This window comes from Fusarium solani, assembly GCF_023522795.1.
Source record: "Fusarium solani strain SB1 chromosome Unknown bctg00000009, whole genome shotgun sequence".
NCBI lineage: Eukaryota > Fungi > Ascomycota > Sordariomycetes > Hypocreales > Nectriaceae > Fusarium > Fusarium solani.
Genome location: NW_027072144.1, coordinates 2,615,429 through 2,637,386, shown reverse-complemented (window position 1 = coordinate 2,637,386; position 21,958 = coordinate 2,615,429). Strand labels below are relative to the sequence as shown.

General features: G+C 51.9%; 6 protein-coding genes across 6 annotated transcripts; 5 read left to right on the top strand and 1 right to left on the bottom strand.

Moving 5' to 3' along the window:
• Positions 1 to 218: 218 nt before the first annotated feature.
• Positions 219 to 3,832, top strand: MRS44_013868 (uncharacterized protein; the record flags this gene model as incomplete). Its single annotated transcript, XM_065617309.1, has 2 exons — positions 219 to 3,522; positions 3,624 to 3,832. The coding sequence occupies 2 exons, from the start codon at positions 219 to 221 to the stop codon at positions 3,830 to 3,832; spliced, it is 3,513 nt and encodes a 1,170-aa protein (XP_065473381.1).
• Positions 3,833 to 6,430: 2,598 nt separating this feature from the next.
• Positions 6,431 to 6,958, top strand: MRS44_013867 (uncharacterized protein; the record flags this gene model as incomplete). The annotated part of the gene is made up of 1 exon (XM_065617308.1): positions 6,431 to 6,958. One exon carries the CDS (start codon positions 6,431 to 6,433, stop codon positions 6,956 to 6,958), a length of 528 nt encoding a protein of 175 aa, XP_065473380.1.
• Positions 6,959 to 9,548: 2,590 nt separating this feature from the next.
• MRS44_013866 (uncharacterized protein) lies at positions 9,549 to 12,947 on the bottom strand (the record flags this gene model as incomplete). Its single annotated transcript, XM_065617307.1, has 5 exons — positions 9,549 to 9,710; positions 10,485 to 10,896; positions 11,164 to 11,259; positions 11,444 to 11,850; positions 11,901 to 12,947. The coding sequence occupies 5 exons, from the start codon at positions 12,945 to 12,947 to the stop codon at positions 9,549 to 9,551; spliced, it is 2,124 nt and encodes a 707-aa protein (XP_065473379.1).
• Positions 12,948 to 13,259: 312 nt separating this feature from the next.
• MRS44_013865 (uncharacterized protein) lies at positions 13,260 to 13,586 on the top strand (the record flags this gene model as incomplete). Its single annotated transcript, XM_065617306.1, has 1 exon — positions 13,260 to 13,586. The coding sequence occupies one exon, from the start codon at positions 13,260 to 13,262 to the stop codon at positions 13,584 to 13,586; it is 327 nt and encodes a 108-aa protein (XP_065473378.1).
• Positions 13,587 to 14,848: 1,262 nt separating this feature from the next.
• MRS44_013864 (uncharacterized protein) lies at positions 14,849 to 15,847 on the top strand (the record flags this gene model as incomplete). Its single annotated transcript, XM_065617305.1, has 1 exon — positions 14,849 to 15,847. The coding sequence occupies one exon, from the start codon at positions 14,849 to 14,851 to the stop codon at positions 15,845 to 15,847; it is 999 nt and encodes a 332-aa protein (XP_065473377.1).
• Positions 15,848 to 19,450: 3,603 nt separating this feature from the next.
• On the top strand, positions 19,451 to 21,511 carry MRS44_013863 (uncharacterized protein; the record flags this gene model as incomplete). The annotated part of the gene is made up of 4 exons (XM_065617304.1): positions 19,451 to 19,713; positions 19,996 to 20,084; positions 20,253 to 20,431; positions 20,501 to 21,511. The coding sequence occupies 4 exons, from the start codon at positions 19,451 to 19,453 to the stop codon at positions 21,509 to 21,511; spliced, it is 1,542 nt and encodes a 513-aa protein (XP_065473376.1).
• Positions 21,512 to 21,958: the final 447 nt, after the last annotated feature.

Genomic DNA, 21,958 nt, shown 5'->3' with positions numbered 1-21,958 from the left:
GCCTCCGCTGTGGGAGAGACAACTGCAAAATCCTCACATGCCCATTAGCAGCACCCCTACGTCCGGATTCGCAGACACATATCAGCGTTACATCGGCAAGGCCTCGAGTCACTAAAGCAGCATTCGAGGACCAAGAGAGTGAGGATGAGACTAGTGGAGGCGAGCAATAGGGGCACGCGGCAGCTCAGAGGGAATGGAGAAGAGATGGCAGAGCAAAGATGGACGGAGACCCCTTCCTAGTCGATATCAGACTTAATGGAACCGACTTCACTACGGGTCTAGTCGACTACGGTTGTCTTTGCTACGCTGCTATGAACGAAGAACTCTTCCGCTCCTTAAAGCTGCCACAGATCCCCATTCCTCCTCGGAAACTTGAGAATGCTACTGGCGACCCAAATATAGCGATTGACACAGTTACTTTCGCGTCAGTTGATATCGACGGTCACCAGCGCCAAAGGATCTTCTTCTATGTGGTCCCAAAGCTGAACTATAGTATCATTCTTGGGAAACCCTGGATGGAAGACGAGGATGTACACATCTCAGCTAAGAAGGGCTGCCTTACGATTGGGTCGTCAGGCATACAGGTGTGGAATCGAGCCAAGCAGACACCCCCAGACCCGAAGGTTAAACAGGTAATGGCATCAGTCTTCATGGCGGAGGTACGACGAGATAGGAGGCTGCGAGGCACCGGAGTGTTCGCCGTCACCGTGAGAGACATTGACAAGGCCCTAAGGCCGAGGGCAAGGACGGACCCAAAAGAGAAGCTTCCAAAGCATTACCACCGGTGGCTTCAGGCATTCAGCAGGCAACGTGCCGACAAACTCCCGCCCCTACGACCCGGTATCGACCTCCGAATCGAGATTATGAAGGACAAAGATGGAAATGAGAAGAACCTCCCTTGGAGCCCGTTGTACGGCATGAAAAGAGAGGAGCTCCTAGTTTTAAGGAAGGCCCTCACTGAGCTGCTGGATAAGGAGTTCATCCGCGTGAGTAGCTCCCCGGCGGCTGCCCCAGTCCTATTAGTGAAGAAACCAGGCGGAGGAGTCCGCTTCTGCGTCGACTACCGAGGGTTAAACAGCATTACCAAGAAGGACCGATACCCCCTCCCGCTTCTGAGCGAGACCTTGAGGAATATCGCAAAGGCAAAGTGGTTCACGAAACTCGACATCATCGCTGCCTTCAATAAGGTACGAATAGCGGAAGAAGATGTACACAAAACGGCCTTCCGCACGAGATATGGCTCCTTTGAGTACCGAGTCATGCCATTCGGGCTGACTGGAGCCCCAGCCGCCTTCCAACGCTACATCAACAACACCTTACAAGACTACTTAGATGACTTTGCCTCTGCATATGTAGATGATGTCTTAGTATATTCTTCAGGGTCCCTCAAGGACCACAGGAAAAAGGTCGGCCAAACTCTACAGAGATTGATGGATGCTGGCCTCCAGATTGATATCGATAAGTGCGAATTCGAGGTCAAGACTGTCAAGTATTTGGGCTTTTTGATTGAGGCAGAGGTTGGCATCCGAGTCGACCCCGAGAAAGTCAAGGCAATTAGGGAATGGGCTATACCAACCTCAGTCAAAGGAGTTCGTGGATTTATTGGCTTTGTGAACTTCTACAGGGTCTTCATCCAAGACTTCTCAGACATAGCTCGACCGTTGACCGAGCTAACGAAGAAGGATGTTCAGTTCAAATGGGACGACCGATGTGAAGAAGCATTTGACAAGCTGAAGGAAATGCTCATTACGGCCCCAATCCTTGCACATTTCGACCCGGAGAGAGAGACTATGGTCGAGGCTGATTCCTCTGGCTACGCTACAGGAGGGCTGATGCTACAGAAGGACGATCATGGTATTTGGCGCCCTGTTGCTTATTTGTCGAAGAAGCACTCTCCTGCTGAAGCCAACTACCCCATTCATGATAAGGAACTCCTTGCTATTATACGCTGCCTTGAAGCGTGGCGGCCCGAGTTGCAGGCAGTTAAGCACTTTACGATTCTTACAGACCATAAGAACTTGAGGTACTTTTATTCTGAGAAGCAGCTTACTGAGAGGCAAGTGCGTTGGTCCGAATACCTCGCTAGGTTCAACTTTACTCTGGAGTGGAAGCCAGGCAAGAGCTTAGGGCGTCCTGACGCCCTGTCTCGTAGGGGGCAGGACCTCCCAGCAGATGGTAGCGACGAACGGTTGAAGGCTAGGTTCATGAAGATGTTCCAGTCTGAACACCTCAAAAGCGTGCACATTGCTTCAATGGGAGTCCCGGCGAAACCTGAGGAGATCGACTTTGAAGAGGAAGTACGGCTTTTTGAAGACCAAGAACTACAGACCCTATGGCACGAAGCTCGAAAGGACGAACTCTACCGACAACTCACAATGTGTGTGGCTAGGAATGAAAGGAACTTGCCTACCCACCTCCAGAAGGAGAAAACTATTAGCATCACTGAGTGTACTGTGGACGAGCGAGGTCTTCTTCGTTTCCGCGATCGAGTCTGGATTCCAAATTTAGAACCCCTTCGCACGAAGATCATTCAGGATACTCATGACTCCCATATTACTGGACATCCAGGCAGAGACCTTACCTACACTATTCTATCGAGGCAGTTCTTCTGGCCTGGAGCTGCAGCAGATGTGCGCCGGTTCGTGAGGAACTGTGAGGTCTGCGGCAGGAATACGATCTGGAGAGACACCAAGAAGGGGCTTCTCAAGCCAATGCCAATCCCTGAGCGCATCTGGGGAGAGATCTCGATCGACTTCATTATAGACCTACCACCATCTGGAAGGGATGAAGCGACAAATTGCATGGTGATCACTGATCGCCTGACAAAAGGGGTAGAGCTAGAGGGAATGGATGACATCTCATCTGAAGCAGCTGCAAAGAGGCTCTTTGAGCGCCACTACCCAATTCATGGCATACCGACAGCAATAACGAGCGACAGAGGCCCGCAGTTTGTGAGCGATTTGTGGAAGCACTTTTGCAAACTTCTCAAGATTGAACAACGGCTCTCAACGGGATATCACCCTCAGACTGATGGCGCTACAGAGCGTATGAATCAGGAGATCGAGAAGATTATACGGATTTGGGCTACCTACACTCAGGATAACTGGCTGGACCTCTTGCCAATCGCAATGGCAAGTATAAACAACCGAGAAGCATCCTCAACAGGCCTGAGCCCATTCTTCTTTATGCATGGCTACCACAATGAACCGATCCGCCTGGTAGCAGACCGAATGATTGAGGGAAAGCAGAAGGAGGGTGAAACTCTCGCTGAGGACTTCGTCAGACGATTGCAGGACGCCACAGAGTGGGCACAGGCGGCCATCGCCACAGCCCAGGAGAAGCAAGAACGGTTCGCCAACAAGTCCCGCTCAGCAGCTCCAAGGTACAAGCCAGGCGATTGGGTTTATCTGAATCTGAAGAATGTAAAGACCACAAGACCATCGAAGAAGCTGGACTGGCTACATGCCAAATACCAAGTGGTCCGGGAAGTCAATTCTCACTCCTATCAGCTGAACGTACCTGGTAGGATCCACCCGGTCTTTCACGTTGACCTATTACGCCCAGCGCCCAACAGACCATCTGCCCTCACAGAGACCATCAGCCCTAACACACAACCGAGACAGATAACACACAACCGGCACCTATTGAGGAGGAGTGGCAGGTAGAACGCATTTTAGATGAGCATTGGAAGACTGAGAAAGGCGTAAGGCGCAAGGAAGCTTTAGTGAAGTGGGTAGGTTACTCCGAGCCTACGTGGGAACCTATTGGCAACCTGCAAGCTACCGCTCAGTGGAAGCTCTGGCGCAGGAACCACAAGAGGAGTTGCAAATAGCCCTCAACTTCTTCACCCAGGAAGGAGGGGGGTAATGTCACGGGCCAGGGCCCATATCCTTGCGGCTGTGCCGCAAGACGTACTGAGCTCGTGCGCGCCAGGGATGGGAAATTACCCCACAGCTCAGGGGCACTTGAGAACTTCTTTCTTTCTTCTTCATCTTTGATGTAAATAGCATCCTGGACTAGATAGCTGGAATACAGTTACTAGAGGCCGTTCACAGACAAGAGCAACGTCATTATTATAAATTAGAAGCTCACGTGAATCTCACGTGAATCTTAACAGAAAAATCCAGCCAATGAAGACTTCTCTACATTTGATCTCGGGGGAGGGTGAATTCGAAGCTCATCCACATGTGCCAATGAGAGTGGGAGGATTGGACCAATTAGGAGGTGCAGTTGCGCTTCCGAATCGGGTAATTTTCGGGGGGGGGCTAAATTTTGGGGTTGGAAATCCCAGAGCTTAAGAAGACCTTTCGTACCGAAAGGCAAACGCCCTTCGGGCTGAATAAAACGCCCTTCGGGCTGAATAAAAACGCCCTTCGGGCTGAATTAACTCTTAATAATATGGACCCGCTATTATTTTCCAGGGCCAATTTCCCCCAGCGTGTTTCAGGTTAAATTGCAGTCCTGTACGCATATTGTCGCATATCAGCCTGTCGCACACACGGCATAGCCCACCGGATTATTTCCGGAATTCCACTCGGAATTTCCGTTCCACACGGATTTCCGTCTTCTATATAAGACAGCAACGTCTTTCTCTTTTGTATAGTACAAGGGCCCCTTAGATAATTCTCATCAATTGACTGGTGCCATCAATGATCCCTGTGGAGCCAATTGTCTGACACCTTGATGTTGCAACACAGAACTTGTGGCCGGCTAAGACGCGATCGCGAAGTCGTGTTTATTTTCTGGGTATTAACCTTAGCATGCCCTAACTATCTTGGGCTTAGCGTGATCCGAGTTGTGCCGGGCAGGGACCCAAGCGACTTTGACTCAATGAAACGGCTGCCGCCATGACACCAACGGCCAAAGTCCGTGCAGCAAAATCTGCTAAGTTACCCTAAATCAACAAGTCAACAAATTCAACCCATTCAATCAACAGAATATTAAAATGGATTGACGTATTATATAATCAAAATTCGATGTTGATTGAGTTGAATTGACGTTGATCATCAATCCATTCAATATATTGAAATACGTTAAGTGGTTTGCATCCTTGGCGCCGTGTTCGCCGGCTGTTCGTCCTTCTTCGCCTGGAGGCCCGCCCTCCGGGCGGCGCGGGCCCGCTCGTCTGCGGCCGTGTACGAGTCGTCTGCGGCCATCTCGGTCGATCGAGGCCTTTCTATGTGGTGTCGTTTTTCCGTCCGGAGCTAGATAAGTTGCGGGGGACTTATCAAACGCACTTATCAGGCGTCGCGCACACGATGTCATGGGCCGCCTTTTGCGGGGGATAAGTTGTCACGTGGTCTAAGCGAATTACGACGTAATTGCGGGCACCATCGATAAGCGACCCCAAGATTTTTGCCAGATATACCTGAGCGCCGCCATTGATTGGAATTGCCCAGTTCTGCATAGCCGCGCTGGTACATGCAGCAGACCTGCCACCAGCCACCAGCCACACTGCATTTGCTATCACGTGTCTTTAATCGCAATCAAAGATGCCTCTCTGCAAGCTGCCTTTTTGTAAGCAAGCTGCCTTTACATTTGTTTGGCTCTTCTGAGAGCGAACCTTACTCGCACAGCAGCTAGCTGTGCGAGTATGGGCCCCCCACAATTTCTGCCCAGTCTCACACTTTGGTTGCCAACTAAGCTTGCTTGGTTGGCTCGCCCGGCCTCGCCGCATGCCACTGTAAGCCGCGGGCTAAAGCCCCGGCTCGGTTAAGAAACTTAAGATAGCCGATTAAGTACCCCGCGTACCCCGTACCCCGCATTCGGGTGGGCCGGCGCACCTGACTTTAGGAGGCAATTGACAAGCGTTGATTAAGTCACACGTTTCTTTCCCCGGCTTTCCCAGCTTTCCCAGCTTTCCCAGCAATCCTGTCGAGCGGGGTCTTTCCCATCCCTACTCCCACATAGTCGACAAAGCAAGGCATCAACGAGAGCAGGAACAAGAGTCAATCTTCAATGGCAGCAACACAAGTCATTTGTCAGGAAGTTGAGGCTAGTCGTGCTGTCAAAGATAATGCGAGGACAAACACACGTCGTTTCTCTTGCCCACAATGCGCCGCGACATTCGCCAGGTCTAGCCACATGCGACGTCACCAAAGAACCCGTAGGTTATCTACTACACACGTAAACCCCGCTGACTCACGAGTTATTCGTTAGACCGCGCCGACAAGCCCTTTACATGCCGATATTGTCCTTTAGAGTCGTCCAGAAAAGACGCAATCATTCGTCATACCCGGACCTTCCATCCTGGGCAACTTTTGGATTCTAGCTCTAAAGAAAACGAGCAGACTGACATCGTTGGCATCGAAATCGGCGCATCGCATGAATCACCCTTTGGGTGACTGCAGCATGCCAGAGGATCCCGTCCGTATGGGAGGGCCAGTGCCCTCACATACCCCTATCATGGAGACTCGGGCACCCTTTCAAAATGTCCCTTTCTTCCTCGCATGCGGATTTGGGAAGCATAGATCTCAGCCCATGGCTTCAATTCAACGGGGGCGCTGTTGGTCTCAACCCAACTTCTCACGAAAATCACGACTTATCCGGCGGCGATACTTTTGCTACACCTCAAGTGGACTTTGGCCGTGCATTTGATCCACAATTATTCGATGTTGGCATTCTCGCACCCTTGGATCAGTTGGTGAATATCGGAGGCATGCTTCAAGAGAAAGGGAACGTTCAATCAATGCCTGCTGCCTTGCCTGAGGCGAGTACACCTACTTCTGATTACGAGGAGCGAAAAGCTCAGACCTGTCTGGATATCACTGTTGATGCTCATTCACGAGCAAAGGCAAACTTGTCACGGTTCAACGGACAAGAAAAGCTTTCAGACATGCACTTTCCGTCAAGACCTGCGATGGTTCGATTCGTGAAGGCATACTTTACGCATATGGCCCCGTACGTACCCGTGGTCCATGGCCCTACTTTTGATGTCTCTTCGCTCCAGCGTAAGTGATCCTGCAGACTTACCTTGTCAAAGTTACTTGAATGCTGACTAATACTGTGAATATGACTAGCGCCACTCTTGTTGGAAATCATGGCCTGCGGTGCTGTGTATTCAAACGAGACGGAAGTGGCAATGAATTTGCATAGGAATGTACTCAAACTCCTTCTCAACGTGAGTGCCCCTATTCGCGTTTCTTTCACCAAACAGCATTGAAATGGAGCCTTCTGAGCGGACCAATGTGGGGCCATTTGATAGCGTATTGGTGCCATCCAAATCTTCATCTCGAGTTTACTTTGTTTCACGACTGGGTTTCAGCTTCATCGGCCATCTCAAAAATATACAAATGGACTAATATTAGTAGGGAGAATTCACATCTATTTGCGACGAGACAGGAATTGAGTTTGAACTATCGCGACTCCAGACTATGCTGCTTGCAACTTACTTTGGAATTCTCAGCGGAGATTCACACTTGGAAGAGCGAGCAAGGTTTACGTTCCATCATGTAATCGAGGTATGCACAATCAAACCTACTGCAAATAGCCGCAGCGGTAGCTAATAATTCGTTAGCTTGTGGAAGCAGCAATCAAGAAACTTGCAGCTCCCGCGATAGAGTCGCAGACCACCTGGATATATCAAGAGACTATAAGCAGGTACATTGGACGCTTGATTAACATCTGCCTTTCTGATAACTCCTAACATAGCCTCAGATGCATTTCGTGCAGTATAATAATAGCTTCGGGATACTTCTCAACCTCGTTGAGTCGATCACTCAACATTCCATACCTCGATTCCAAGTATCCATTACCTTGCACTACATCGCAGTGGTCAAGAGCCGAAGCCAGCGGGGATACATTTAAACCAGTTATTTACAACCCCGAAATAATGGAAGGCATAATGCAAGGGAACAAGCCCCCTTCTGAACTCAGCGAGTACGCTTTTCTCGCCGTTGTGTGCAATATCCGTTGTCGGATTTGTTCATTCGAAGCCTTTTCCATCTCTTGCCATCCAAGCCTGAAGGCAACATTTATTGAAACAATGGATGCAGCTATGAATACGTTAAGCCAGGCGTGGTCACGAATGAACTACGAGCACTCCTCCCCACTCCATCGGCACACGAACTCGGCATTGAATTCGGCCTTTCTTCATCTTTACAGCAGCCACGAACTATCTGGCATGAAAAGGTTATTGCGAAACCCCGAGGTGCTACGTGATCCACAGGAGCTGTCGAGCCTGTTTGACAGCCCCTGTTCCCCTCCGCTGAAAAGAGGTTTAATTTGCGCTGCCAAAGCATTACAGCTCGACTTTGAGTCGGGTATAAATTACTTGAAACTTACGGCACCATTGTGGTTTGATCCTCTAGAAATTCACGCTCTGTGTGAGAGCGGTAAGTCACACTATGCTGGAACTGCTTGCATTTCCAAAACCATTTAGATGCCTAACCCCTCCAAGGTCTCCTTCTCTTCTGGTACCTCATGAGCAAAACCATCAACCCGAAGACATTCGAATCCCACCAAGACATCAGTGACACGGTGGAAGAAGCTCTATCCGAGGTCAAGCACTTAGCAGTTGGGAGTCGAGTGGCGACCTTGCCCCTCGCAGCTTGTGCCACGATGCTGAGTTCCCCCACGGCAGTATGGCGTTGTATGTTAAACTCGCACTTATTATATTATCTCACTAGCTAACCCTTGATCTATAAAGTTCCACCTGCTGTTTCTCGAGATTTACAAAAGCTTATTATACAAGTCCAGGCTACCTATTAATTACCTCTGGATTTAAATACATAAGTGTCACGGCCTATGCCGCGACTGAATGCATGATGCCGCACGGCACGGATCAACGTCTTACCGCTCACTCTGGAACCTGTCGTCCCGCTCACTCTCTCACTCCGGGGCGAGTGAGAATGTGGCAATATCTCACGATGTCCATCGTGAGATGCTCCCCAGACCCTGCTTATAAAAGACCACACAACATTCCTTAGACAGACACTCTAGCTACCTCAGCTTTCAATACAACTTGATTACTCAAGAATACCCGGGGGGCATATTCTATCGAAGTGCCCCTCTATGAGGAACGAATAGAGGGGGCATCACAACCTGTAACTGCGTCGCTCCTGTAACCACTGTCAACCTATAGAAAATTGGCTATCTGACAAAAATAAGCGATCAAAAAAATTTAAACTTTCAGCCCACTTTTCCAAAGGGGGATTTTACAGGGTTATTTTTGTCAAACAGCTAATTTTCTATAGGTTGACAGTGGTTACAGGAGCGACGCAGTTACAGGTTGTGATGCCCCCTCTGTGATGAACAGAGGGGTTGCGTATCACCTGACCCCCTGGGTACTTCCTGACATTATCAGACGTGATTCCCCACCCTACGCTCAGTACACCACGCCCCGTTGCAACTGCCAACATAAACCAATCAGGTTACGGTCTACTACGTTGGGAACGTTGACCGTCACGTGCAGATATTATAGGAATTAATAATATATCCACAGCTATAGGGGCCCCATCAGTATCAGTATCAGTATCAGTATTTATTACGCCCGGGAGAACGGATCTCATAGGGCCGGTGGCTACGCTAAGCTGTCTTCACTTCCCCCGCTATTCGTCCAGACCACCTAAGAGAGCCCCACTCTTCTTGCCAGCTCGTCTCTTTTCCAGCCTCGCTTGCTTGACTGCCTGACAGGCCTGCTTGAAGGCCGATTTCTCCAAGTGTTCAGCATCCTTTCCCCAGCAGCTGAAGCATGGTCTGTCAAATTGAGGCTGTTCAATGTTAGTAGTCAGCTGTGGTGTTAGTGTTTAGCATGTTCTGTTTCCCTTTTCACCTCAGTCCTCCCGTCGCCATTGCAAACTTGACTGCCGCTCGCACCGCCTCTAGGTTAGGTGCCCATTTGGGCCCGTCCGACGCCGACTTTCCACCCAGAAAGAAGGAAAGGTTTCCCAACATGCTTTGTCCCGCTTATCGCATAACTTCACGTTCAGTATCCCATCTCGAGCATCGGAAAAGGAAGTGCTCCATCGTCTCTGGTGCGCGTCCGCACTCACACACGTCCGACTCTGCGGCTCCTATCTTGCTCAGGTAACTGTTGATCCTTGCCATTCCTGTACGAAGTTGCGAGAGCACGTCGGCTTCTCGTCTTTTTAGGTTGTCGTAAAGCGCTTTCGTATGCTTGCCCGGTAGGGCTCGGTCGACCCGCTTGGAGTAGCCGCCCACTCTGTCGGGTTGTCAAGCTCCGGAGACTTTCGCTTACTGTTGGAGGCAAGGATCACGATCATCGTGAACTTGTTCACGATGAGAGTGAACGACCACAACTAGCGTCAGGCAACAGCCTGCTGTCTATGAATCGGCAGACTAAACACGGGTATAAGAGACCGACTCTCGTCGCTCCTTTAGATAAGAAAACACACGCTCCTTTTAATCCTCAATCTACACTGATCTTTTGTTCGATGTCTGTATTCTGCTCTGGTTGCTTTCTGCGCTTGTCCCTTCGCCTTGCGGCCGATGGCGAGGTCGTCTTCTCGGGATGGTATCCATACCATTCTGACCCTGTTACTTCCCTTTCCCAGTCGTTTGATGTGCTCATAGATCTGTCGGATGGTGATCTGACCGGATTGCTGCCGTGGTCGTGCGATCGCTTTCAGTGACGACTGGCTGCTTGACAGCACCGTGAGTTCTCGATGTTGCAGCCCATCGGGCATGCAACGCAATGCCATCGCTATCGCCTCCAGCTCGGCCGTGTATGGGTTCTGGTCGTCTCGCGACCCGAGGGTGACCGAGTATCTGGCCACTATCTTGTCTGTCCGGTCCGGCGATCTGTATGCTACGATGCCACCTATACCTACGAGCCCTTCTCTGTCGGAAGCACTGGTCACAATGACAATGTCGTTGGCGCCTTTGGCTGCTGTTATCGCCGCGTCATGATCAGCCTCACATACCGTCGACATACGGCTGTGCCACGGTGGTACCGTATAAGCCTGGATCGTTTCCATCCGCTCGATACCGCCCGCATAATACTGCTTCTGGATCATGGGCTTTTACCCTGACGAGAGAATCCAGTCGAAATCAAGGTGTGTTCGCTGTCTGAGTGCCCTGGACAGGTGATGAATGTATCACCGGTCCTCATCTACACCCGGGATGTCTTTTCTTGGGGAAAACGACCGCTCTTCATAACTGAGAACGTACAAGGAAGAGTGTCAAACTTCAAAAGGTACGTACACGTAGAATGTTCGGAAGCGCACTGCGACACAGCCGTGTATGTTGCTCGAACGTCGGCTGTTGGTGGGAGCACTTCTGGCAGGTAGATGCGACCGTCTGAGATAGTAGCGTTTGCCGCAGCTTCGAGTGCTGTTGGCCCAGGGGATGCGGATTAACTATGGAAAGATAAATGGTGGAGATCAGGGTATCGGAAACGTGATATTTAGTTACTTGTTTATAGTGGTGCGAAAGTACTTGTCTTTCTACGGTACATCAGGTTACTGGCGTGAGCTTCACTAACAAAGACTTTCCCTTTGCCATCATAAACCCCTGGTCGTCTAGCTCCATACCCTCGTGGCGGAACCCAGCGGCTAGTTCGACATCGAATGCCTGGTAGAAGGCGCAGGCAGTAAGCAGCATCTCCACACGAGCTACATGCATGCCAATGCAGACACGCGGCCCAGAACTGAATGGTCGGTCCATGGCTTGCATCTGTTCGGTGGGATTTTCCCAGCGGTCCGGATTGAACTCCAACGGGCCCGGGAACACATTTTCGTCGCGCCCCGTGGTGTAAGTTTGACTGCCCACGATAACGCCAGCAGGGACATATACGCCGGCAATAGTCTTGCCAGGGGAAACGCGAGGAATAAATGTCGAAAGCGGCCCTCTTAAACGCATAACTTCCCGGATTACCTGGCTCAAGTATGACTAAATTATCCATTAGTATCAGTCAAAGGAGTTCAAGGTACGCGTCTTACCAGCTTGTTGGCCTTTTCATAGGTTGGGAATATTGATGGGTCCGGGAAGGCTTGACGGATTTCTTCCACGACGCGCTTCTGCATCTCTGGACGTCGCGCAAGCTCGTATATGAGATACACCAGCGAGCTTGCTGTGGTTCCACTGCCTGCTTCGATAAAAACGCCAGCATTCTCTACAAGATCTTCGTTGGAGAGCCCGGTGCCCGTCTCCTTGTCTCTTGCTTCCATCATGCTCCTCAGAAAGCTCGGTGGCGCTGACCCGCCTTTCAGCTTCTCACCCTCGTCATATACCAGAGAATATAAATTCTTTGTTAGCCGGCGCCTTGCTGTTGCAGCGGCTTTGAATGGACCGAATGGAATATACCGAGCCCAGGGAACGAATCCAAATAGCGTCGCGATGCCGTAAAAGGCGTGAATATCGTCTGCCAGTGGGTTCTTGGCGCCTTCGAGCAGATCAAAGGATTTAGAAAAACTCAGCTGACTAGTGAGATCAAGGAGCAGATGGTGAAGGTGGTCGTATATATCAACCGGGTTCTCCGAAGGGCGAAGGACTGCAATAAAACGTTGGATTTTTTTCGAGATCTCTCCCTCGACCTGGAGGACTCCACGCTCAGAAAACGCGTGCGCAAGAAGTCTGCGCAACTTCGCATGCTCAGCACGATCAACACAGCTAAAGACACTATGTGACCCTGTTAATGTAAAGCCCGCATAGAACGGTGGAGGTTTCAAGCAAGGCTGCGAGCCTTGGCCATATATGTCTTTAATTGCGGATTTGTTGGAGAATGAGAGTTCATTGGGGCCCATACGGACAACAGGACCATAGACCTGGTGAAGACTATGGCGTGTGTACGTAGCACGAAATGATAGGCTCTCCCACATCATATACAGGCTTGTGACCCTTCCCAATCGAGGGCCACGGAATTTTGCAAAGGGATGGAAGTAAAGTCGGAAGATAACCAGCCATGTCCGCCAGACAAGCAGGGCCAAAGAGAGTGCAAAGAGGAGCTGATAGACTGGCGAAAGGCGCAAAATAATGTCGGGTAACATTGCGTGCAAAATGGAGCTTCGCGATAGACGAGTGAGCTGCATTGGTAGACGATCGATCGGGCATGGGAATTCCAGAAGCAAAGTCTCCGCAGATTACGAATACCTTTATACGGACTGACCATCACACTAGGGTGGGGCCTCACTAGGGTGGGTCCCCGCATTCGACTGGGTTACAATAGTTTGTGGGGCTGGAGCAGTATCTGCAGCTTGGTGGGGGAGAGTGGCGTGACGGGGCTCTTCAGCAGTACCAGAAGGTCCCCTTGGAGAATGTGTTTGTGCTCAACGAGGAACGACTGGGCATCTGGATCTCTGATGGGCTCGCCTTACTTCTCAGCTGCAATACAGGCCGTCCGACCAGAAGGGAGGGTCGTGCTCAGCGGCGCCCCATCTGGCACCATCGCCGTTCCCTACACCCTTGTCATGCATCAAAACATCAAGATTATTGGCAAGGTGATAGTCTCGCGGGGCGGAATTAATACCGTCATTAGAATGGTCAACTCAGAACTTCTCAAGCTCGGAAAGCGCGGAGGTTCGGTACACAAGGTGTACAGCCTAGAGCAGCATCACGAGGCCTTCCAAGAAGCGAGGGAGAAGAGCGGGTTTAGGGTCTACACCGATATTGCTCCAAACCCTTGGTAGCGTTTAGGTTCCAACTGAAGACACCTGAATCCATTATCCGTTTGTGCTGGCGATTCGTTATTTGATGGCCTGCTCCATTACTTTACAAGTATGACCTGCGCTCTCTCTACTGGAGACTATCTCTATGATATTTGTCCGTTATGAAAGCTATCCAGCTGGGTGAACAACCTGGGACTATGCCAGCCATGGATAGGAATAGCTGGACGACGACTTGAGGTTTGTGTTGCCCAACCCCAAGCAGGAATAGTGGGTGGATATGGGCACATGTCTGACAGATGAGAATGCCCTTCTCTACAACAGCATCAACGAGAGTTCCATGGCGCTCTGGTGCTTTCACAATTGCCACCATGAGAGTATGGGGATCGCGCCCCAAGTAACTTGGAAAGTCCGTAAAGTCCGTCTCACCGGGGTGCCGAGCATAGAGAACGCCGCTAGGGGGTAATGAGCAAGGGTCCCCACCGAGATCCCTGCCCGCGGCACAGGTGGGGAGGAGGGTTGACACCCGCAGGCGAGGCAAAGCATGAAGCTTCCCACCGAGGCCCCACCCAAACTCGGTGGCACAGGTGGGGAGCAAACCCCCCGGTGGCATGCTATCTTGTTCCAATTATAGAACCACCCCGGGGCTCCGATAACATCAGGTGCTTTGCTGAGAAATCACAGACATGTCACATCATGTCAGACAATTGGCTCCACAGGGATCATTGATGGCACCAGTCAATTGATGAGAATTATCTAAAGAACAAAAGAAATCGAACAGCCATGTGTTCGGGCACAGCTATTTAAGCTCATGTCGTTAGGATTATGCGACAGGCCAGATGTGAAACCGGATAGTTACATCCGGTCACACGAATGTTATGCGACAGTCTCTGAAGTGTATGGTGATTTGTAAGTCATGGTCTTCCCAAGTAATGCTCTCCTGCAACGAGCCCACGGCGCCGTGTAGACGTCTTAAGTGAGTTGACTGTATAAGTGAGCCACTTCCCCCTCCTGCTTCCACCCGACTTCAGAATCCAATTCCTCAACATCACATCAGTCCTCCTCGTGATACCTAAGCAAGTCTTATTCTGTTGAAATGAGAAGATGCTAATTGCTTGATTCTTCTCTCAAAGTGAAGTAGGGGAACCACTATTTATGTACAGGCACGATTTCTTGTAGAATGTTCCTCCTTCTTCCACACCTTGCCACCGACTTGGTCGCCTCACACTTGTGATCTCCAACATATTCCTCATCACCATCTCTCAGAATCCATCCCCAACGCAATCATGTCGCGCTACGCTGAGGCCCACGTTAAGACAAACGGCCCTGGCGACGCCCGCCCGACGGCCCTACAAATCATCAAGGACGAGGGGGTTGAAGGCAAGCTCAAGGGCGAGGTCATCGTTATCACCGGTACGTCTTCGGGCATCGGCATTGAAACCACTCGCGCCCTGGCCACCACTGGTGCCACCCTCTTTCTCACGGCCCGAGACGTCGCCAAGGCCCAATCCGCCCTCGCTGGTATCTTTGAACCTTCCTGCATGGAGATTATCGAGATGGACCAGGCGAACCTCTCTTCCGTCCGCGCCGCCGCCGCCACCATTCTCGCCAAGACCTCCAAGATTCACCTCCTCGTGAACAATGCCGGCATCATGGCCATCCCCGACCTCCGCCTAACCGCCGATGGCTACGAGCTCCAGTTCGGCACGAACCACCTCTCGCATTTCCTCTTCTACAAGCTCTTGGAACCCGCTCTCCTCGCTGCCGCCTCCCCCGAGCTCCCGTCCCGCGTCGTCAGTCTCGCTTCCTCGGCCCACAACGTCCACGGGATCAATGACCCCGACAACTACAACTTCCAGAAAGGCGGCTATGACCCCACTGTGGCCTACGGTCAGTCTAAGACGGCCAACATTTACATGGCCAACGAGATCGAGCGCCGTTATGGCTCGCGCCACCTACACTCCACGAGCGTCCATCCCGGCCTTATCCAGACCGCGCTCACCCAGCACATGCCCCCGGATGCCTTCAAGGGGATGGAGTTCTTATACCCCACCATGAAGAGCGTTGAGCAGGGTGCCGCAACATCGGTGTGGGCGGCCATCGGCAAGGCATGGGAACATGAGGGCGGCAAGTACCTCGCCGACTGTGCTATTGCAAAGCCATATGCGGAAGGGGATGACAAGTTATCTGCGTCCGGGTATGCCCCACACGCCTACGATGTGGAGAAGGCAAAGAGGCTGTGGAGCGACTCGCTCAAGCTTGTAGGATTGCCGGACGAGGAGTAGGGAACCAAGAGGGGCCTGGCCCTCAGTATCCAGTCAAACCCGTAATTTCCTATGATGAATATAACCCTATGAATCCCGAAGCCATTCAATTCGTGATACTCTAATAATTTATATGTAGCGTGATCAGTTCACGTCCGGGTCAATAGAACTGATCTCTCGGCGTTATGTGTGGTGGTCGTAACCGCGCCGTCTATAACCTGAAATTAAGGTGTAATCTATAGTCGACAGTACTCCAAGGATAAGTGCCTATTGCCCGTTAGCCTGCCATCCTTCATTTGCTTCGAGACTTATTCGGCATAGCGGCTACCTTTTCGATGCAGAGAGGCGTATAGGTTCCTCTCCTCTCATCAGCCTCCGGCGGTTACTAGATTCAACGGAATGGTCCCACCCCTCCGCAGCCCACGACCACTTCGCAAGAAAGCCGGGGGTGGCCTCCCAGCTTCGCATGTCGCAGTGACCGCATCCTCGTCACGTCCTGCTGTGAGGGGCAGGGTCCACATGGTTTTGGGGTCGGAGACGGTGATGGCGAGGGGCGCATCTCGTCGCTTTTGAGCCGGCGTGGCACTCATAAGCTCACCGATGAGGTCTTGTAGCAGCTCCCAGTGGTCTAAACTTACTTCGTGCCTTATAAGATTGTTACGGACGCAGGGAAGGGAAAGATATTGACCCAGAAGGAGTGGAAGCGGGTTTGCTGGAGGCGGGTCGGGACGCGGGAGAGGGGAATATTGGGGTTCAGGGGTAGACGGTTGTGTCGTCACGGTAAGGACCGTTGATGGGACAGGTAGGACAAGATGGAGGAGGTGATCGGTTGAGAGGGGGAAGATGAAGGATAGGGGGGTTAGGGACGTGTCAAGGGCAAGGATCACAACGATCGTGAATAGCTTCACGGTCAGCGTGAACGCTACGCCATAACTAGCATCAGGCACAGCCTGCTGCCTATGAGATCGGCAGACTGAACACAGACATAAGAGACTGACTCTCGTCACTCCTTTAGATAGAAAATCAAGCGCTCATTTGATCTTCATGGCCCATCAGTACCTGTGACAGGAAGTCTGGGCATGGACTGGAGCGGTGGCAGGGCTCCAGCGCGTTCGGGTGTGAAGCGTGACTTCGAAACCAGCCGAACGTGATATCAAGCCTGTGGATCACTGACCGTATTGATACGGCCAGCTACGTTGGGCGGCGCCCCTGGCTCGGGCTATCGCCGGTGGGACTTGCGGGAGCCGCGGCCTCGGCGTTTACGGACATGGTTACTAGGAGAATCGGTCCTCGGAAAATTAACTGGCCGAATACGAGAATTGGCGCTAACAAAACGCGGCTGTTGGATATTCCCGTGCATCCATTTCGATTAGACCTCCTGATACGCTACGCCGCTGCGAGTCGCCGCCCCAGGTGCTAACGTTACCGACCCGAAGATAAACTCACTCGGCCACTTCAGAGCATCTTCCCACTCATCTCCGAGAACCCCCCTAATATGCCCCAGCAACCCGCTTGGCCAGTCTCTCAGGCACCAGTGCTCCTTATAAAAGCTCATCAAGACAGTAAAGTGAGCCAGAATGACGAGCGCCACTGCATACCGCGCCGAGCATAAGTCTAGAAAGGCCTAGTACACCTCAAGTCCCCAGCCCCAAATCACCTTAGCCGCTTCGGCGTCTCCGAGATTATCTGAGAGCGTTGCAATGCGGCGGAATAATACGTTGACGGCATGGAGGCATGCTGCCTTCTGTCTCCCCGCACACCGACGCTCTATACATCCCCGAAGAGACGCAAGCTGTGGATACCTTATTTCGAGATCCTGCCGAGTGTCTTGGTGATTGGTACTGAATTTAGTCAGAAGCTACGATTCTGAGACGACTAGAGGGGGGAGGTTCTGCTGCACAAATACCAAGGTAGACCTGCTAAAGTGGAATGCCTTTAATAGCTCCTCGATAGGGTCGAACTGTGCCAGAGAGCGGACGCCAGGGGGGCGAAAGATAGGTTCCGCTACCGCATACATTGAGGTGAAAGCAGAGAACCCCAGCAGGGCTCGATGCTGCGTCTGATCAAGGGCCTCGAAATGCCGCCTGGCTCGGGTGATTGCGGCCTGATGGTGTGCAACGGCTCTAGCGTACCACTTAGGCTGGGACTGATCTTCACTATACCTAGAGCTGGAGGGCCGTAAGGCCCAGGATGCTATTCAGCAAGTAATGGTGCGAGAAGCCTAAGCGGACAAGGTCGTATTGCAGGTGCTTCGTGGTCTCCGACATGTCGCCTGTGACGGGATACCGGTGCCAGTGCTCCAACAGCTCGAGATCAGCTAGGCTGTCTTCGTTGAGTGGCGTCATGGTCAGGGTAGGGGACGAGAAGCTGCACGAGATGTTGGCCCGCTCGCATTGAAGGCGTTGCGGATGGACCTCGTTGCACTACAGGGTTCAGCTGTGGGCTTCGCCTCGGCATGACGAGAAGCAGAGCACAGGGAGGGGGCGCACCGTACCTTAGCGTGCCGCTCCTTGCATTGAACACACCCTTCCCGAGACTTTCTGGGCACTTTACGCCTTCTGATCATATTTGTCATGAGCCGTCGTGTCGTGTCATGGAGAGATACGTTGAGGGTCGCACGAGGCGCCGTATAGATACGGTGATGGAGTGCGGGGGCCCGGTTGATATTTGATTGGTTTCAAGCTAGCAAATTAAGCGGCCACACTTCATTGGCCGCTTGCTAAAGCGGGGGCAAGACGAGTCTGCTCTGAACGCTTACCAATCAAAGGGCTTCCAGATGGCGGCCAATACATGGCACCTAGGTGCCCAAATAAAGCGGTGCGTCTCGGCCGTTGTTTGCCTTGATGGCGCCGCCGCAAGGTGGTTTCGTTGCATTTGAATATTCTAGCAGTCTCTGCATAAGTGATAGACTCTAACGGTTTCAGAGCACTAAGAGCCTTATCAATTGCTTCCATGGTTGGCGAGTTGTGGTGAGTTGAAGTTGGATGTGCAGGTGGGAACAAATCCGGCGAATCACCGGATCCGGCAGATCACCGGGAAATCCCTTATAAGATTGAGTCATAAGTTTGACACAATTCGTCAAGGTTTAATGACACGAGCCTCTCCACGCTGATCGACCAGGTACCATACTGTAGGGTAAAGTCTATCATAACTTACCCCGCAAATTAGGTTCGCACAAACGCCGAGTTAGGCAAGTTCTGGAAGAACGTAGTCTATGTGGTACGTCATGTTTATCTAATCTCAGCACTATGAGTTCTGCTACAGTGGGGGGCAAGAAGTATTCGCAGGTGTGTGAGATAATTTTGTACCTTTTAACCTCTTTTAGCTAGGAGCTTAACTGACATCTAGTATCTGATTCCTCAGAGTAGGGGAGGATTGCACCTACTATTAAGCACCGGCGACCTTTGAAGCTACCCCTGGCTAGCGCTCGGTACCATCAGGGGTGCGAATACTTTTTGCCCCCCCACTGTACGTTCTTCCACCGAGAGATGACGTTTTACCTCAGCAAGCTCAGGCCCGTGCGTCCGACGCCAGGGCCTGGGCTTGTATTTTACCATCCCGGGACGATGATCTCGCCATCGGCCGCAAGGCGAAGAGACAAGCGCAGAAAGCAACCAGAGCAGAATGCACGCCGCAATCGCTGCCATACCAGGCTCGCTCCACTCGGGCCAGGCTGGTGGCAGCGCAGCTGCACCAGCAACGAAGACTACCCGACAGAGTGGGCGGCTACTCCAAGCGGGTCGACCGAGCCCTACCGGGCAAGCATACGAAAGCGCTTTACGACAACCTAAAAAGACGAGAAGCCGACGTGCTCTCGCAACTTCGTACAGGAATGGCAAGGATCAACAGTTACCTGAGCAAGATAGGAGCCGCAGAGTCGGACGTGTGTGAGTGCGGACGCGCACCAGAGACGATGGAGCACTTCCTTTTCCGATGCTCGAGATGGGATACTGAACGTGAAGTTATGCGATAAGCGGGACAAAGCATGTTGGGAAACCTTTCCTTCTTTCTGGGTGGAAAGTCGGCGTCGGACGGGCCCAAATGGGCACCTAACCTAGAGGCGGTGCGAGCGGCAGTCAAGTTTGCAATGGCGACGGGAGGACTGAGGTGAAAAGGGAAACAGAACATGCTAAACACTAACACCACAGCTGACTACTAACATTGAACAGCCTCAGGTTGACAGACCATGCTTCAGCTGCTGGGGATAGGATGCTGAACACTTGGAGAAATCGGCCTTCGAGCAGGCCTGTCAAGCAGAGTCAAGCAAGCGGGGGAAAAGAGACGAGCTGGCAAGAAGAGTGGGGCTCTCTTGGGTGGTCCGGACGAATAGCGGGGAAGCGAAGAACAGCTTAGCGTAGCCACCGGCCCTATGAGATCCGTTCTCCCGGGCGTAATAAATACTGATACTGATACTGTTATCAACCAGACCCCCGCACTCCATCACCGTATCTATACGGCACTTCCAACCTGGATTTGACACCGGACAAATGCGACCTCAGCGTATTCTCTGTCACACGACCGCTCATGACAAATATGATCCGAAGGCGCAAAGCGCACAGAAAGTCTCGGGAAGGCTGTGTACAATGCAAGGAGCGGCACGCTAAGGTACGGCGAAGCCCCTCCCTGTGACTGCTCACTGCTACTCATGTCGAAGCCCACAACTGAACGCTCTAGTGCAACGAGGTCCATCCGCAATGCCTTCATTGCGAGCGGGCAAATATCTCGTGCAGCTTTTCGTCCCCTAGCCTGACGATCACGCCACTCAACGAGGATAGTCTAGCTGATCTTGAGCTGCTGGAGCACTGGCACCGGCATCCCGTCACAGGCGACATGTCGGATACCACGAGGCACCTGCAATACGACCTTGTCCGCTTAGGCTTCTCTCACCATTACTTACTGAATAGCATCCTCGGCCTTACGGCCCTCCAGCTCTACAGTGAAGACCAATCCCGGTCTAAGTGGTACGCTAGAGCCGTTGCGCACCAGCAGGCCGCCATCGCCCGAGCCAGGCCGCACTTCCAGTCTCTTGACCAGACGCAGCATCGAGCCATCCTGGGATTTTCCGCTTTTACCTCAATGTATGCGGTAGCGGAACCGCTCTTACGCCCCGCTCGCGTCCGCTCTCTGCAAGCACAGTTCGACCCTGTCGAGGAGCTTTTGCAGGCACTCCATTTTAGCAGGTCCACCGCGGTGTTCGTGCGGCAGAACTTCCCCCCTCTGGTCATCTCAGAATCGTGGCTTCTGACTAAATTCAGCGCCAATCACCAAGAAGTTCTGCAGGATCTCGAAACAAGATTTCCGCAGCTTGCGCCTCTCCGGGGATGCATAAAGCGTTGGTGTGAGGGGAGGCAGAAGGGGCCATGCCTCCATGCCGTCGAACTACTGTTCCGTCGCATTGCAACGCTGTCGGATAACCCCGGAGATCCCGAAGCGGCTAAGGTGATTTGGGGCTGGGGACTTGAGGTGTACCAGGCCTTTCTAGACTTATGCTCGGCGCGGCATGCAGTGGCGCTCGTCATTCTGGCTCACTTTACTGTCTTGATGAGCTTTTATAAGGAGCACTGGTGCCTGAGAGACTGGCCAAGCGGGTTGCTGGGGCATATTAGGGGGGTTCTCGGAGATGAGTGGGAAGATGCTCTGAAGTGGCCGAGTGAGTTTATCTTCGGGTCGGTAACGTTACAGTGATCGGAATGGTCTGGTATGGTCTGGTATGGTCTGGTATGGGGGGTCAAACCACACCATACGGCCACCGGTAGGTGCACAGCCGGCTGTGCAAATAAGATCACGTGATATATCGCACAGCCGGCTGTGCGAATAAGGTCTTGTCAGGGGCATACGTGTGAGTAAGAGATAACCCTCATTGATCCAAAGAAATAGCATCTACGCACGCAATTGAAGTGAGAGATTGATTCAGTAGATATGTGGCTCTTCAAAGGATAATATATCATCTATTGGCAGCGTATGACTCTATCCAAGGCCGTGAATAACGCCCCGGAGAATACGTTGCAAGCGAATATAAGTGAATCACTTCAACTCGTGCAATATATAAAGCAGGGCCATTTCTCGTAGAAGAAGCTCTCTAGGCACGATATGGCCAACAGCCGCTGTGGGGATGACTACTAACCTAGCAAC